Source organism: Acomys minous (assembly GCF_964271855.1).
Source record: "Acomys minous genome assembly, chromosome: 17".
In the NCBI taxonomy this organism is placed as follows: Eukaryota; Metazoa; Chordata; class Mammalia; order Rodentia; family Muridae; genus Acomys; species Acomys minous.
The window spans coordinates 3,749,877-3,764,019 of NC_140500.1; the positions used below are offsets into that span (position 1 = coordinate 3,749,877).

The window sequence follows — 14,143 nt, forward strand, 5'->3', positions numbered from 1 at the left end:
CCTCTGCCAAGGCTGAATTAGCTTCCCACTTCCTCCAGAGAATCTCTCCCATGGTTCCGGGTGATGGATGGGTCTACACGGGTGGGCGGAGGGCAGCCTGCGGGAACTGTGGTCTGCACGGGTGGGCGGAGGGCAGCCTGCGGGAATTTCTTGTCCACCTCTCCCGTCTCCCTCACATCTTCTAATTCAAGTGCTGTTTCTTTGATGCCTTCTCTGACCAGCTCTAGGAAATCCCTGGAACAGAACAGACTTTTGTTGTTGTTGTTTGTTTTGTTTTGTCCTGTTTATTGGCCTTTTTCACTACCCCTGTTTAAACTGTAACAGCACTTGTCGTGTTGTATGGCCATATGCAGCCCGTTGCATGCTGGGACTCTGTCCTACAGCCCCAGAGGTTGGTTAGTGAATTAGAGCCATTACAGGAGTCTGTCTGCGGGTATCCACATTAGGATCGTGTCACTGGAAGCTTGTTGTGTCATCTGTTTCACCTCAGCAAACAGCCTGGCTATGCAGCCTAAGGATGAGCTGAGAGACTCCCTGGGAGGTCCTTTATCTGGGCACTAGCCAGAGGAAGTGGCTTCTCAGTTACGTCCCATGGCACTCATCCTGCGTAGAGAGATATATCCCATAGTGCTCTTGCTGTGTCACAGGGATCCGTATATCCTTCAGGCTACATCACGCTGTTCCTGTAGGACGGTGTGTCTCACAGGGCCACGAAGGACCAGTTTCCTAGCAACACGATCTATGGTGTCTGAGTTACAGACCCTAACCATAAACATTGCACCTGATACTGACCTGTGGGACTGTTGCCCTGAGAACCTTCTAGAAACCGGGTTTGCGCTGCACCTCTGTAGAAGAGAGCCGTGCCTCATCTGGATTGTCGCAATGATCAGCCGTCTTGATGCTACTCTGGCTCCTTCTAAGCACAGCAAACTGCTCGCATCTACGGAGCACTGTCGTGCTTGCACACTGAAGCAATGGGGCGGAGCCTCTGTACTGTGGTGTCATCGACATCCGTGATGTTATAGTCAATGTCATATGATGCACAGGAAGTAATTAATGGCATGGTGGCATATAGTGTGCTATAAATCTTTTCAGACTGGCAAAGTGGACGGTTGGGGGGGGGGGACCCTGTTTCTCAGAGTGTCATAGCCCACAAAAAAGCTTGCTGAATCTGAGAGTCACTGAGATACAAGGTATCTCAGCAAAGTCTACGAGCTGGTGAATAGTTTGGAGACTTTTGACATTATGTATCCAGTTGGCTCTGTGCTCTCAGCGCTAACCCGGCTTCTCCGTAGCATATTGTGTGTATTTTGGTGGGAAGCTGGTGTCCTTTTTTTTTTAAATTTATTTTTATTTTTTATTTTTATTTTTATTTTTTGCTGGTGTCCTTCTTAAGGTCTACCCTTCTGCTTTCAGGCTGATAAATCACACAAAGAAACTGATGGAGAAAGAGGAGAAACTGTGCATTAAAATCCTGCAGACACTGCGGGAGATGCTGGAAAAGAGAGACAGCTTCGTGGAAGAGGTAGTCCTTTCATTTCCAGTACCTGAAAATAGATCTGCTTATTTATCCATTTGCTTTTAGTATTTGAGATAGAGTAAACCTTCCAGAACGCTGCAGCTGTGGACTGCCGGGGGACCCATTGTGCAGGCACCTCTTGCCGGCTGTGTGCTAACTGGCTGTTACTCAGGTTGGCTGCAGCGTTGCAGGGGTTGGCATCTCCTTGCTTGTTGGTGTTGAACTGAGCACCGACTCAGACAGCAGTGGGCGGGATGCTTGGCTTGCTCACTGTGCGGCAGTCTGTGTCGGACGCGCATGCGTATGTCGTCTTCTTTGGGCTTTGACGGACTTCCTTTGTGATCGTGGGAATCGAACCCAGGTCCTGGGGGTGCCCCGTACTCTACTACCAAGCTTAGCACCTGCATCTCCAAAGGACCTGTGTGCCTGAGACGCACAGTTTACACTTTGCTTAAGGTGCAACAGCTTGTGTAGGGTGTCTGCTACATGTTGGCATGCGTTTTCAAAATTATAATTACATGTTTATGTTATTTTTGATAGTGTTGTGCCAAGTATTATAAGATAATACTGTTGTCTTAAATAAAGGGAATAGTTGGTTTCTATTCCTGGCTGTATTAACAAATGCACAGTTCATACTCATAGGAAAATCAATGCATAGATTGTCAGTTGGTTACTAAAATTGATAGTTTGGGTGCTCACTAAGTGAGCTAGCAGTGTTTTAATCTCCTCAGTGATAGGCTTAAATGTAAAATCAGAATCTTGAGATGCTTTTCCTTCCTTCCTTTTTTTTTTTTGAAAGCTAGCTACCTATTCTTTTATTCTAAGCATTAAGCAAATTTTATACAGAAGTGCCTTAGCATTTTTGTGGGGTTTTTCAAAAATGCTAATTGTCTGGTGTCTTAACTCTGCACGGGTTTAGTTTTTGTTGGTAGATACACGTGCTTTCTAAATCCAGAAGGTCTGTATGGTTGGATTTTTTTTTTTCTTAGCACATCCTGTAAAAAGAAATGCGATGGAATTGTTAGTTGTCGGCAGGGAGGGCTTTGCTTCCAGGTCCTGCGTTAGAGGGGACCAGGGTCCTGGCTCTGTTGCTAAAGTTCTCACCACACAAGTGTCAGGACCTGAGTTCAGCCCCCAACCAACATGAAACGCTGGGCACAGTAGGAAACACTTGTCATCCCACCAGAGATGGGAAGCAGAGGACCCTGGGGCACCTTGGGAGGCGACCAGATCAGTGACAGACTCTGTCTCAAAACAAATATGTCTGAAACCAGAGGACCAACACCCAAGGCTGAACGCACATACGTACACCCAAGGCTGCACGCACATTTGCACACCCAAGGCTGAATGCATATACGCACATCCCAGAAGACTCAAGTATTTGCTTTACTGATCCAAATGCCTTCTGCCTTCATCCCACGGTTTAAACTACATTTGAATAACAAACCATTAAAATAAATGTGGCCAATGTAATTTTAGCAATTTTTAAAATTAAGATTGAAGAAGACTCTGCACGCTTCAGTGTAAACTATGGATCTCCTTAGGGTTTGCAGCTGTGCTCGTGTGAGCCGCTTTTTCACGTGAGCCCTAGTGTAGTAATGGCAGCTAGCCAATGCCACAGGTGCCCTAGGTCCCCAAGCAGCACAGTTAGGCCATGGCTTTTTCTGACAAGCCTTCCAGTTTGACACAACCGATCAATACTGAATTCTCTAAAGGAAAGAGGGAGGACGGTGGGGATCCTGCTCAGCAGGCGAGAGTGTTTCAGGGTCTTCCAGCTGCTGGCTCTGAAATCAATCATCCCTTCTCCCTCCCTGCCCCCACTCGCTGCGCTGGCTCAGCTCCCCTCCCCTCCCTCCCTCCCTTCTTCCTCCTCCCTCCTCCTTTCCTTCTTTCCTTTTTGTCTAGAAAATTCCAGTGGTTCATGCACATGGAGTCACGCATGCGTGCACATACCTACCACACACATTACCATGATGATGGTGATGATGACGATGACGGAATGTAGAGGGCAGAGAGAGGTGACTCAGTGGCGAAGGACACTGACTATTCTCCCAGAAGACCCAGGTTCGATTCCAGGCACCCACATGACAGCTCACACTGTCTGTAACTCCAAGTGATCTGACACCGTTTTCTGACCTCCGAAGGCACCAGGCACACACATGGTCACAGACAGACAAACCAACCCTGCAGACATCAAAAAGAAAGAAAGAAAAAGGAAACAAACATAACACCCGCCCCAGTTTGGCACTGTGATAAAACACTGACCCGAAAGGCAGCTTGAGTGAAGAAAGAGTTTAGAGTCAGTCATTGAGGAAAACTAAAGCAGGAGCCAGTAACCGAAGTAGGGACCACGGAGGGACACTGCCTATTGCCTTGTTCCCTCTGTCTCTCAAGCAATCAAGAGAGTACCCCACAGATGCCCACAGGCCCATCAGGTGGACAGGATTCTTCCAGAGAGGGTCCGTCTTCCCAGGTTGACAGCCATGGCAGCCATGATTAGCCGTCACAGCACTTCAGACAAGTCACGGATCTGATAACCCACTAAGAAAGCAGTAAAGGGGGGGAGGGGTTGTGCACGCGTACAAGGAAACATCGGCAGCTCTTATCTTGCTAATTCCCATGTCTGCTAAGAAAAAATGTTAGTGTCACCTTTATATGTAAAGTGCCGCATTTACAGGTTCTTCAACTGGAGAGATCTCAAGTCGCAGGCATGTCTGGGGTGGGCAGTTCCAGCCTACCACAACAGTGTGTGTGTGTGCGCACACACACACACACACACACACACACACACACACACGTGTGTAGCTTAGGGAGTCATGCACCTTTGTTCTGAGGGGAGACTTCCTTGAGATGGTTGAGGGTCGGAAAGAGCCCTGTACACTTGGGGGGTGGGGTGGGGGAGGGGGATGAGGTAGCCATCCAGTGTTGTCAGGAGCCAAGATGCTTAGGCTGGACCACAGGCCTCCTCTCTCCTCCTCAGTACCAGGGAGACAGTAGTGCTACCTGTGAGCCCAGTGGAATGTTAAGTAAAACAGCACACACAAAGGATTAAGGAAAGGGTGGTGGGTGGCGAGCTTTAATAAAAGCCAGTTCCTATCGCCTTTAACACGGGTGCAGAAAACCCACCCTGATGCTGGGGTGGTCCACAGTGGGGCAGCATCTGTAGTTTAATGATCCGGTTTCTCAGATATGCACCTAAGGAAGATGAAAAGTTTTTAAATTTTACTCCTGACTAAACTCACCCAAGTATGTGAACAACATCACATTTATTTAGCAAACCAAGGAAGGAACCCTTGATGCTTTCAGTCCAAGTTGAAGGGGAGGCAAAGTGAAGCCAGGGCCGGGATTTACAGACATTCAGTTAGGATCAGAGCTCCTTGGCTCCTCCGCATGTAGGGGCTGAGGGGTTTTCAGCCAGCACATAGGACATAACAGTTCACCACAGTTTGCTCTGCAAAGACCATTGTTGTCACAGCCGCTGAGGCACCGTGGCGTTCCACAAACAGCCTAACACTGACACCCACGATCTTTGCGGAGCCCAGCTGCGGCAGGTGGCATTAGAAAAAGTAGCTAGTCACTCATTTTTGATTATGAGAAGGAAATAGCAAAGGGTGTCAGAAGCCTGCTAACCCTTAGCTCCTGCCTCGGGTGCCCTGCCTGTCGCCCGGCCATGGTTCCTCATTGCAGACCTGCAAACCGCATCCACCTCTGCTAGTGAGGATGTGTTTGCAGTCAGTCACTTCTGTGTTCTGTCTGCTTTGTAGCAGGCAGAGAATTGCACACAGTGGAGAGTGTGCCACTTAAAAAACATTATCCCGCCAGGTGGTGCACCCAGGGCAGGCAGGATTTGCTGAAGGAGGCGGAGTCAGGAGGATCACGAGTTCGAGGCCAGCCTGGGCTACACATTTTTAAAGGGGGCTGGAGAGATGGCTCACAGGTTAAGTGCACTGTCTGCTCTTCTAGAGGTCCTGAGTTCAATTCCCAACAACCACATGGTGGCTCACAGCCATCTATAATGAGATCTGGTGCCCTCCTCTGTCATGCAGATGTGCACGCAGGCAGAACAGTGTGTACATAATAATAAATAAGCCTTTAAAAAATTATACCTATTTTGCGAAGGTGAATGAATATGAGTTTTAGTGCCAGCTGCTTTGGGGCATTTCTTTTCTTAATAAGAATCTTTAAGAGATGAATACAAAGCTGACTTGCAAATATTCTAGCATTTTAAACCAGAGCAGCAGTTACCCTGCAAACCTGCCATTCATAAGTGTGTGTGTGTGTGTGTGTGTGTGTGTGTGTGTGTGTGTGTAGATACACATATGTGTGCATTGTGTTTTAATGTGCTGTTAGGTGTCTGCAAGTGTGAAAGTGCACTGCCATCTTTGTATAGAAGAATGGCCTTAGAAGCCGGGTGGGTACAGCGTTCCACCTCAGGAGTTTGTATTTTATTTTCTTGTCTGGGCAAAATGCTCTCATAAATGTTTTCCTTTCAGTTTCTGGGCTTGTGGGGCTGGAAACACAGTGAAGCTCTTTACACCATGGCGTTGTGCTCTCCCATTCAGAACCCGAGGCTGTACCACCCCACCCCACCCCAGTGTCTGAAGTATGCTCTGAGTCCTTAGAACTCACAGCCGCAGGGTCATAATGACACTCAGGCTTGAGCTCAGGGATGAGCGCCTCCCTCTGTCTCCACAAGGCTGTGGAGATGGAAGCCCAATTGGAATAAGCCAAAACTCCGGAAAAGCAAACTGAGAGCAGTGGCTGAGATACTAAACAAGAAAATGAGAAACACTCAGATTAGTGTATTGTTGAACTACCACAGTAATCATTTCTACCTAAGTCGGACACAAACTGCTTTCCAAAACATGCTGCATGACCACTTTAGCTTCAGTTTGTTGTTTTTTTTCAATTTTTAATCTATCAATTAATTAAATCAAAATTTAAATTTCAGTTAATTAAAATCAATTTTAATTTGAATTAATTAAATAAAAGTAACTAGTTAGTTAGTTAGTTAGTTAGTTAGTTAGTTAGTTAGTTATATTCAGGGGCTCACTGTGTAGCTCTGGCTATGCTGGAACTCCCTATGTAGAGTAGGCTAGCCTCAAATCCAGAGACCTGCCTGCTTCTGCTTCTGCCTTCCCTGTGCCTACGTTAGAGGTGTGTGCCGCTACATCCATCTTTGTTCTGTTCTTTAGTCATTGTGGCGTTTATGGTGTCCTTGCTTGTCTGGCTTTGGATGTAGCGTTAGGGTTCCTTAAGAATGGTCCCTGTGATGTATGTTGACATTTAAAGAAACTAGGCACCTGTTGACTTGTCACATGAGTCACATGAGCTGGAGTCGTGCATCCCCCTCAAGAGCTGAGATCCCACAAAGCTCCCCACCCTCTGCCACCACCCCATCTCCACGCACATGCCACACCCCGCTGGGCTACCTGAGGGCGGACTTGGTCTTTCCTGCTGAGCCCCCAGCGTTGAGCAGTCGCCCTGCACACAGCCGTTGCTCAGCCATGGCCTTCACGCAGTGTAGACGTGAGGATGAGCAGTCCTTGCCTGCTCTAGCCGAGAAGTGGATGCTTAAAGCATCACTTGAAATGTTGCTTCGCACTCTTTGTGCTCCTTGAGGAGGCAGACTTCGTGTACTGCATACACTTGCAAAGTCTGACCAGCTACAGCTCAGAGGGCCAGTGGGGGAGGCTGTGCCACACAAGCAGTGTGTAGGGTGCTGTTGCAGCCTGTGGAGCACACAAGGTGTCATACCCCAGACGCTGTGTTCCTGATCAGTGGGTGCTCAGCTGAGGGAGTGGAGCAAAGGAAGGAGGCTGGGTCTTAAGCAATGAGGGGGCTTCCCGGCCTGGTAAGGGTGTGCCAGAGACCCAGCTTGTGCACAGAGAAGGCACACCCTGGAGGCTTTGAGCCCGTAGAAGGCCCCCTACAAAATCACGGGGCTTGGGGCTGTAGAACAGAGACACTGAGTTACACTAGCTAGCAACTGCTGACCCCAATGGTGTCAGAACCCCACAGCAGGATACGGGTTAGATCTGCTATTGCAACTGCTTGGAGGAAGAACAGTCTGCATAGTGGACTGGGCATCTCGTGTTTCCTGTCAGATTCATCTGTTTCAGGATGGGTAGACTGGGCATCTCGTGTTTCCGTTCAGATTGATGTTTCAGGATGGGTCCTCTCATAGCCAAGTGAACGGGCACCAAAACCTTGTGGTCGGCTTGTCCAGCTGTTCCCAGTGTTCATATTTAGAGGATCTGTGAGCAAGATGACAGGGTGTCTGCATCCACTCAGAATTTTGCAAAACCCTGCAGAAGCCATCGAGTCTTAATCTTTGTTTTATGACTAAAAAGGAAGGCAGTAGTGGGGAGTGTCTGGTAAGTGGCTTGTGCCTCCAACAGGCAGATTCTGGCGCAAGTCTCTCTTGGGTTTTTCCTGCTCCTTGTCTACTGTGGCACATGACGGAGTCAGGAATTAAATAGCGCTGGCGAAACAAGCGCTGTTTTAAATTTGATTTCATTTCGTCAAGCTGGGGCTGTGGACTCATTCTTCTGCCTCCGTTTGTATTTATTTGCATAAGGTGCTGGTTCGCATACAGAGCGGGCAAGCGATGACCAGCCCAAGATAAAGTAATCAGCCCGAGAACGTACACAACTCCAGCCTCTCCACAGTACTGGGATTCTATTGGACGTTTTTGTTCACAGCCAGACACAGCTTTTGAGGAATTTTCATTTACACCATAATTAATTTAAACCATGTAACACTTAAGTAACAGAGAAATCACATCACAGAGAAGTCAGCAGATGTGTCAGAATTTACAAGGCGAAGCAAGGTAGAGACGGGATGAGTCCCAGAGTTAGAGTGAGTCCACGCCCCTGTGGCGGCTGCCTCTCCTCGTGTGGAGACGTCAGCCCACAAAGCTGTGGGGACGACCCGCTCACGTGGCTGCAGAGAAGGAGCACGTTTTAGTTAAAGCGGTGCAGACCACAGACAGCACGTCGTCCGTGGTTTTGAACATCAGTGCAGACCACAGACAGCACGTCGTCCGTGGTTTTGAACATCCACCATGAACTAACTCCTTCAGCATAGGCGGTGGCTTGGTCCCTGCCTGTTCTACCTGGCGCCCGAGACTCTTACAGCCTTTCTGGATACTTCCTGCTTTAAGCAGAGCAACGCTCAACAGCTTGAGAGCGGTGGGGCTCATCTTTTCACAGCTGTTCTTAGCGGATGTTTGATCTATTAATTGCAATTCAAACGGACTCTGCACACACTAAACACAGCCTGGGAAAGACGAAAGAAATGTGTCAGGAGATGAGAGAGAGAGAGAGAGAGAGAGAGAGAGAGAGAGAGAGAGAGAGAGAGAGAGAGAGAGAGAGAGAAGCTGCTGAGGTACCAACACAGAGGTGCATACCTAAGTGATCTCCATCTGACGCCTCAAGCCGAGTTCACATTCTCTGAGAGTACAGCCACCGGGGACATCTCAGTCCCATAGGAAGCAACAGGAAGCAATAGCCTCCCACTTTGCCACCGTGGGATTGGTTTCAGCAATTTACCACTAGGGCGCATGAGGCCCTTGATTCATGAAAAGCACAGGCTGTGACCTAATGGAGAGTTGGTCATCTCTTAGGCTGACTGAGACGAGAGACATCTTCCTCTCAGGCTCCTTGTCCTGTTTGTTGAAAGACGAGGTCCTGACAGAAACGTCACTGTGCTCTTTCCAGTCAGTGAGCAGAGCAAACCCCACACCTGCCATAGCCGCCCTCCCCACGGCAGCCCACGTCTCCTGACACTTCACACCCCCTCTCCTGAGTTCCTCTTTGCTTCCTCCACAACCTGCGTCCCTTACCTTTCTTCCCGGAGTTCGGCTGCTTTCCCAGCGCTTTGTTGCGCAGCCTCTCTTTTCTCACCTCGTCCTTTGCGTCAGGAGCGGTGTGTGTAACGGTTTCCCACCACGTTACCTTTCCTGCTTTTGAAATCCCCAGCACCTTTTGACGTGACGGCCTTGGACCCCGCCCTCCTGACACCTGTCAGTATTCTGTCACTGTCCCTCCATCCCAGACCATCCTCGTGTGTATCCACTGCCACAGGTCTGGGACCCGCTGGCAACACGGGGTTTCCGTCCGTGTCACTCGGCAGCTAGTATTCTTGCCTCTCAGCTCTTGACCTTGAGTCTCCAGCGACCTTTCTGCTGCGTCGCCCACCTGCCCCTTCCTGGAAACCCCTGGAAGTTTGCACCTCTGGGAGTTGTGCTTTTGTGCAGCCGCTAATTCAGGAGTCTCAACACCCAGGCTTCTGCTCTGCTCTCTGTTCCTTTGGCTTTTAGCTGTGCCAGCTTTGGCCACCAGGACCTCCACTCCCAGCCCGCCCATCCTGGTATACATCAGCCATAGGGTTAATAGGTCCAAGTTCCATTGCTGAGTAGCTGAGCCCTGAGACTCATTCCTAAGGAAGTCGGGTGCAGGGGAGGCACGGTTGCTCTTTCTAAGGTGTTGTAATGTTGTTGACAAACACGAGGGAAGAGCTGTGGGATGTTATAAGAACAAAGGAACACCCCGCTTTCTCCCGAGCAACTTGGCAGACAGGCTCTTTTAGACTCAGTTGGCTGGCTTTCTGTCTCTGTCCCAGCCAGACACACTCGCCGCCTCTTTCTGCATAAAGCTAGAACCTCGCGCTCGGGATAGCGTCTGCTTCTTTGTGAAAGTGGGCACGGCACGGTCTCCCAGCGTGAAGTGGCTGAAGGCTCCTGAGGCTGAGAACAGATGGGCGACAGAATCTGTGTCTCCTAACGAGGCATCTGCGAGGCTCTCTCGTCTCGGATCATAAGCTGTTGCTTGCCAATTGTTTCCATAAATGTTAATCTCTGAGATGTCGAGCGACATACAAGTTGTTCTTTTGGGTTCTCTTCTTATTTTCACATACTATATTAAAATAATTGTGCCACATTACAATGAAAAAGTATTTTCAAAAAAGTTTCTATTTTTAAAATGGAGGCTATCGAATGTCTAAAGGACAAAGTATGACTTTTTCTTTACATTGGAATTTTCCTTCTTTCATCTTTTTGACAAAACATGTTGGTTTTAGAATAATGCTTTTACGTTTGTTTGCAAAGCAGGTAACTTACGTCATCCTTTACAAGTACCTCAGGGAGGCATTGAGTACTTGATTGACTGCGGCTAAACGAATCTTAGTCCAAAACTATGCATTGTGAAGTTGCATCATGATTTGGCACTGTGACTACTTCAGAGGTTCTATTGTGTGTGGTGGTTTGAGTGACCTTCCCCACTGGCTTCGTGGTTGAATCAGTGTTCTCCAGCAGGCAGCGCTGATGAGCAAAGTGGTGGGAACAAGGCGGCACCTCATTGGTGGAAGTGGTTCACTGGGGCGGGGCCTTGAGGTTTTATAGATTGCCCAGTGCCTGTGGCTGCAGACTCCATGTGACCAGATGCCTTTTACTCCAGACACCACGCCTTCTGGTCCCCTTTCTGGTCATAGCAACAAGAAAAGTAACAAATACACATATTTGACTAGTGAGGAATTTCCAGTCAAAGTGATAACTGAGTAAGCCTGTAGTGCGACCAACACACCCTCTGCCAGGGTTTTGTTTTGTTTTGTTTTTTTAACAGAGGTTGACAGCGTCATCGGATGAATGTGTGCTTCTCCATTTCTCTGCAGCACACAGGAGAACTTTAAGCCACATACGGCTGCGTTTTGGTTCTTTTTGTTGTGTGGCTCTCCTGGTTGATTTAACTGTCCCCTCTAAACACCAAGATTCAAAACATTTTAAATGGTTGTTGTTGTTGTTGCCGAAATAATGAAATAATTTACATCTTAAGAACGAAAGGTGTTCCACACAGGCGCTAGATCTGAAGGCTGGCTGGGTGTCGGCAGCTCGCGTGATGTTGATAATAGGAGCCAACAGGTGAGAGAATTTCAGAGTGATGCTCTTGTTGTATTAGACGTCCTCCTTGGTCAGCCACCTGCTTGGCACTAGACTCAACCAGTCGTTTTTCTTTTACCACGGCTTATTTAAGAGCCCCACCACCACCACCACACGCACACACAGTCCCCTGAGCGCGTGTGTCACAGCATGTGTATGTGGAGGTCAGAGGACAGTCTCTGTCCTTGGTCCCTCTACTGTGCTAGAAGGGGTCTCTGTGCTGTTTGCTGCGTTTCTGCTTTGCTTATGCTACCCAGGTTTATCTGAGTCATCTCAACTGGGGCATCACTGCCGTCAGCCCGGCCTGTGGGCATCTTTCACTGCCAGTTGATTGAGGAGGGTCAGCCCACCGTGGGCAGTACCACCCTGGCAGAAGGCTTTACTAAGAAAGGTGGCTGGAGGGGAGCAAGAGAGAACCAACAGCTCCCCCCACAGTTTCCATTTCAGCTCTTGTCTCAAGTGCCTGTCCTGACGCCTTTCAGTGGCAGACCCGGTTCCTTCACTGGTGACCTGTAACCTGGAAGTGTAAGCTGAAATAAGCCCTTCTTCCCCTAAGTTGCCTTTGGTCAGAGTGCTGTGCCACAGCAACCAAAAGAAAACCAAGACAGCTGCTGTGCTGCTCACTGTCTGGCCCCAAGTGTCTGGCGACTTTCCTGTGTCCACCCCCCCCCCCCCCCGTCCCAGTGTAGAAGCCTTAGAATCCAGGCGTGTCCCACCACACCCAGCTTTACACAGGTTCTGGGAGCCTGGCCTCACTTGTGTGGTGGTAGTCTTGGTGCCCGTTACCTGAATGGTCCCATCCGTGATAATTCACAGCGTTTCTCTCTCTCTCTCTCTCTCTCTCTCTCTCACACACACACACACACACACACACTTCTGCAGGAGTGGCCCAGGATGTGGGATCTCCAGAAGTCTAAGGAGAAGGCCCTGATGAGGTGGCTTCTTCAGAGGGTCATGGAGGAGGAATCTGCATCAGGTTTCTCTGGCGGGCTTGTGGGTAGCTGCCATGGCCCCTTGTGTCTTCAACTGTCCTGTATTTCCATTTACAGTATCCAAATTTTCTCTTAGTGTGACATTAGCCATAACGAATTAACACCAGCCCAGTGGCCACATCTTAATGTAATTGCCCCTTTAAGGATGATTTGTTCATTCAGAGCTGTGGAGTAGGGGTGGGGCGTTCAGGGCTTACCTGTGATTGTGGACGGAATGTGCCAGCTCAGCCCAGCTGTCTTCTCTAACCTGCTCATTGTGAGGGCATGCTCAGATGCTTCCTGTTTGCTTCTTGTCTGCTCACTGTGCTGATGGCAGCTGCACTGACAGCTGGTCTTTGGTATACACCGCAGAGGTAGGAAGGTGTTGCTAAGCATGGGTATTTAAACATGTTCACACCAACAGAAGAAACTGAAAAGGGCTCCTGCTTTTCTCTTTTGATTTCCCTATCTTCAAACAAAAGAGCTGGTTGACCGAAGGGTCCGGTGACACTGAGAAGTCTGTCGTGTGGATGTTTGAGCGAAAGACTGTGGACTAAAAGAGCTAAGTAGTGAAGAAAAAACAACATGGCAATTTGAAAATCGATAGAATCATAAAGTTCTCATGATAGTTTTTAGACCAGTGGTGGCACTGCAGCACGCAGTCCCCCAGTGATAACACTGCAGTGCACAGTCTCCCAGTGATGACACTGCAGTACACAGTCCCCGGTGATGGCACTGCAGTACTCAGTCCCCCAGTGATGGCACTGTAGCACGCAGTCCCTCAGTGATGACACAGCAGTACGTAGTCCCCCAGCGATGACACTGCAGTACACTGTCCCCCAGTTTTTATTGAGTATTTGTAATGGTTGATGTTCCTAATCATGAATAATTACAAGTTTTGGATAGACCTTTGGTATTTCCTCTTTGCCACAATTAAACCACACAATTCTTCTGGGATATCCTTTCATCAGCCTGGTCCCTTCCATAGTAAATATATGTAAAAGCCTTTGTCGGGGCCCTGTCTATAGCCTGGTGGTAGCATGTTTGCCTGGATTTGATCTTCGGCAATGCAGGCGCCCTACTTTCTATAAGTTTTCATAAATCACAGATGATTTTGCTATTTATTTTAGAAAGTGGCCAATCTTTAAAAAGCTGGTGGTCACTTCTAAGACACATAGAAAGCAGGGCCAGGAAACAACAGCAGCTTAGCCTCAGTGACTGATGCCCTGGGGCCCCAGTGGGTTGTTCCTGATGCCCATGTGTGAGAGATAAAAATGAAGGAGTGAATTCTCATCATTTTAAGGGACTAAGTGCCTCATGTCAGTAGTTCATCTTTGCTTATTTACTTATTGTATCATATAGCCACATTTTATTTTTTTGAGTATAAAAATTTTCTACACCAACTATATTTTAAAGCAGTTCATTTGTGCCACTAATAGTGGAATAGGCGATCAGAACAAGAAAAACAGAACCTGAAACCTAGCCCGATGTCTCAGGCTTGTAATTCCAGACAGTCAGAAGGCTGAGGCAGGGGGATTGTAAGTGCAAAATCTGCCTGAGTTCAAGGACAGTCTGGGCAACTTAGTGAGAAACTGGGCCAAAATAAAGAGTAAAAGGAGGTTTGGGGATGGAGCTTAGAGCCGAGAGCTGCCCCAGCATGTTTCAGACTCTGAGTTTAACCCCTAGAGCCTCTGCAGGAATGAGTGAGTGAGTGAG

The 14,143-nt window shown here is 48.5% G+C and overlaps 1 protein-coding gene across 2 annotated transcripts in view; it reads left to right on the forward strand.

Annotated features, from left to right (window-relative positions):
• The window catches only part of ITPR2 (inositol 1,4,5-trisphosphate receptor type 2), a 409,555-nt gene that overhangs the window by 212,367 nt on the left and 183,045 nt on the right, over positions 1-14,143 (forward strand). For both annotated transcript variants that reach the window (XM_084764875.1, XM_084764876.1), the window contains exon 37: positions 1,417-1,525. In XM_084764875.1, the coding sequence (XP_084621001.1) occupies positions 1,417-1,525 (109 nt within the window). The remainder of the gene's footprint in view (positions 1-1,416; positions 1,526-14,143) is intronic.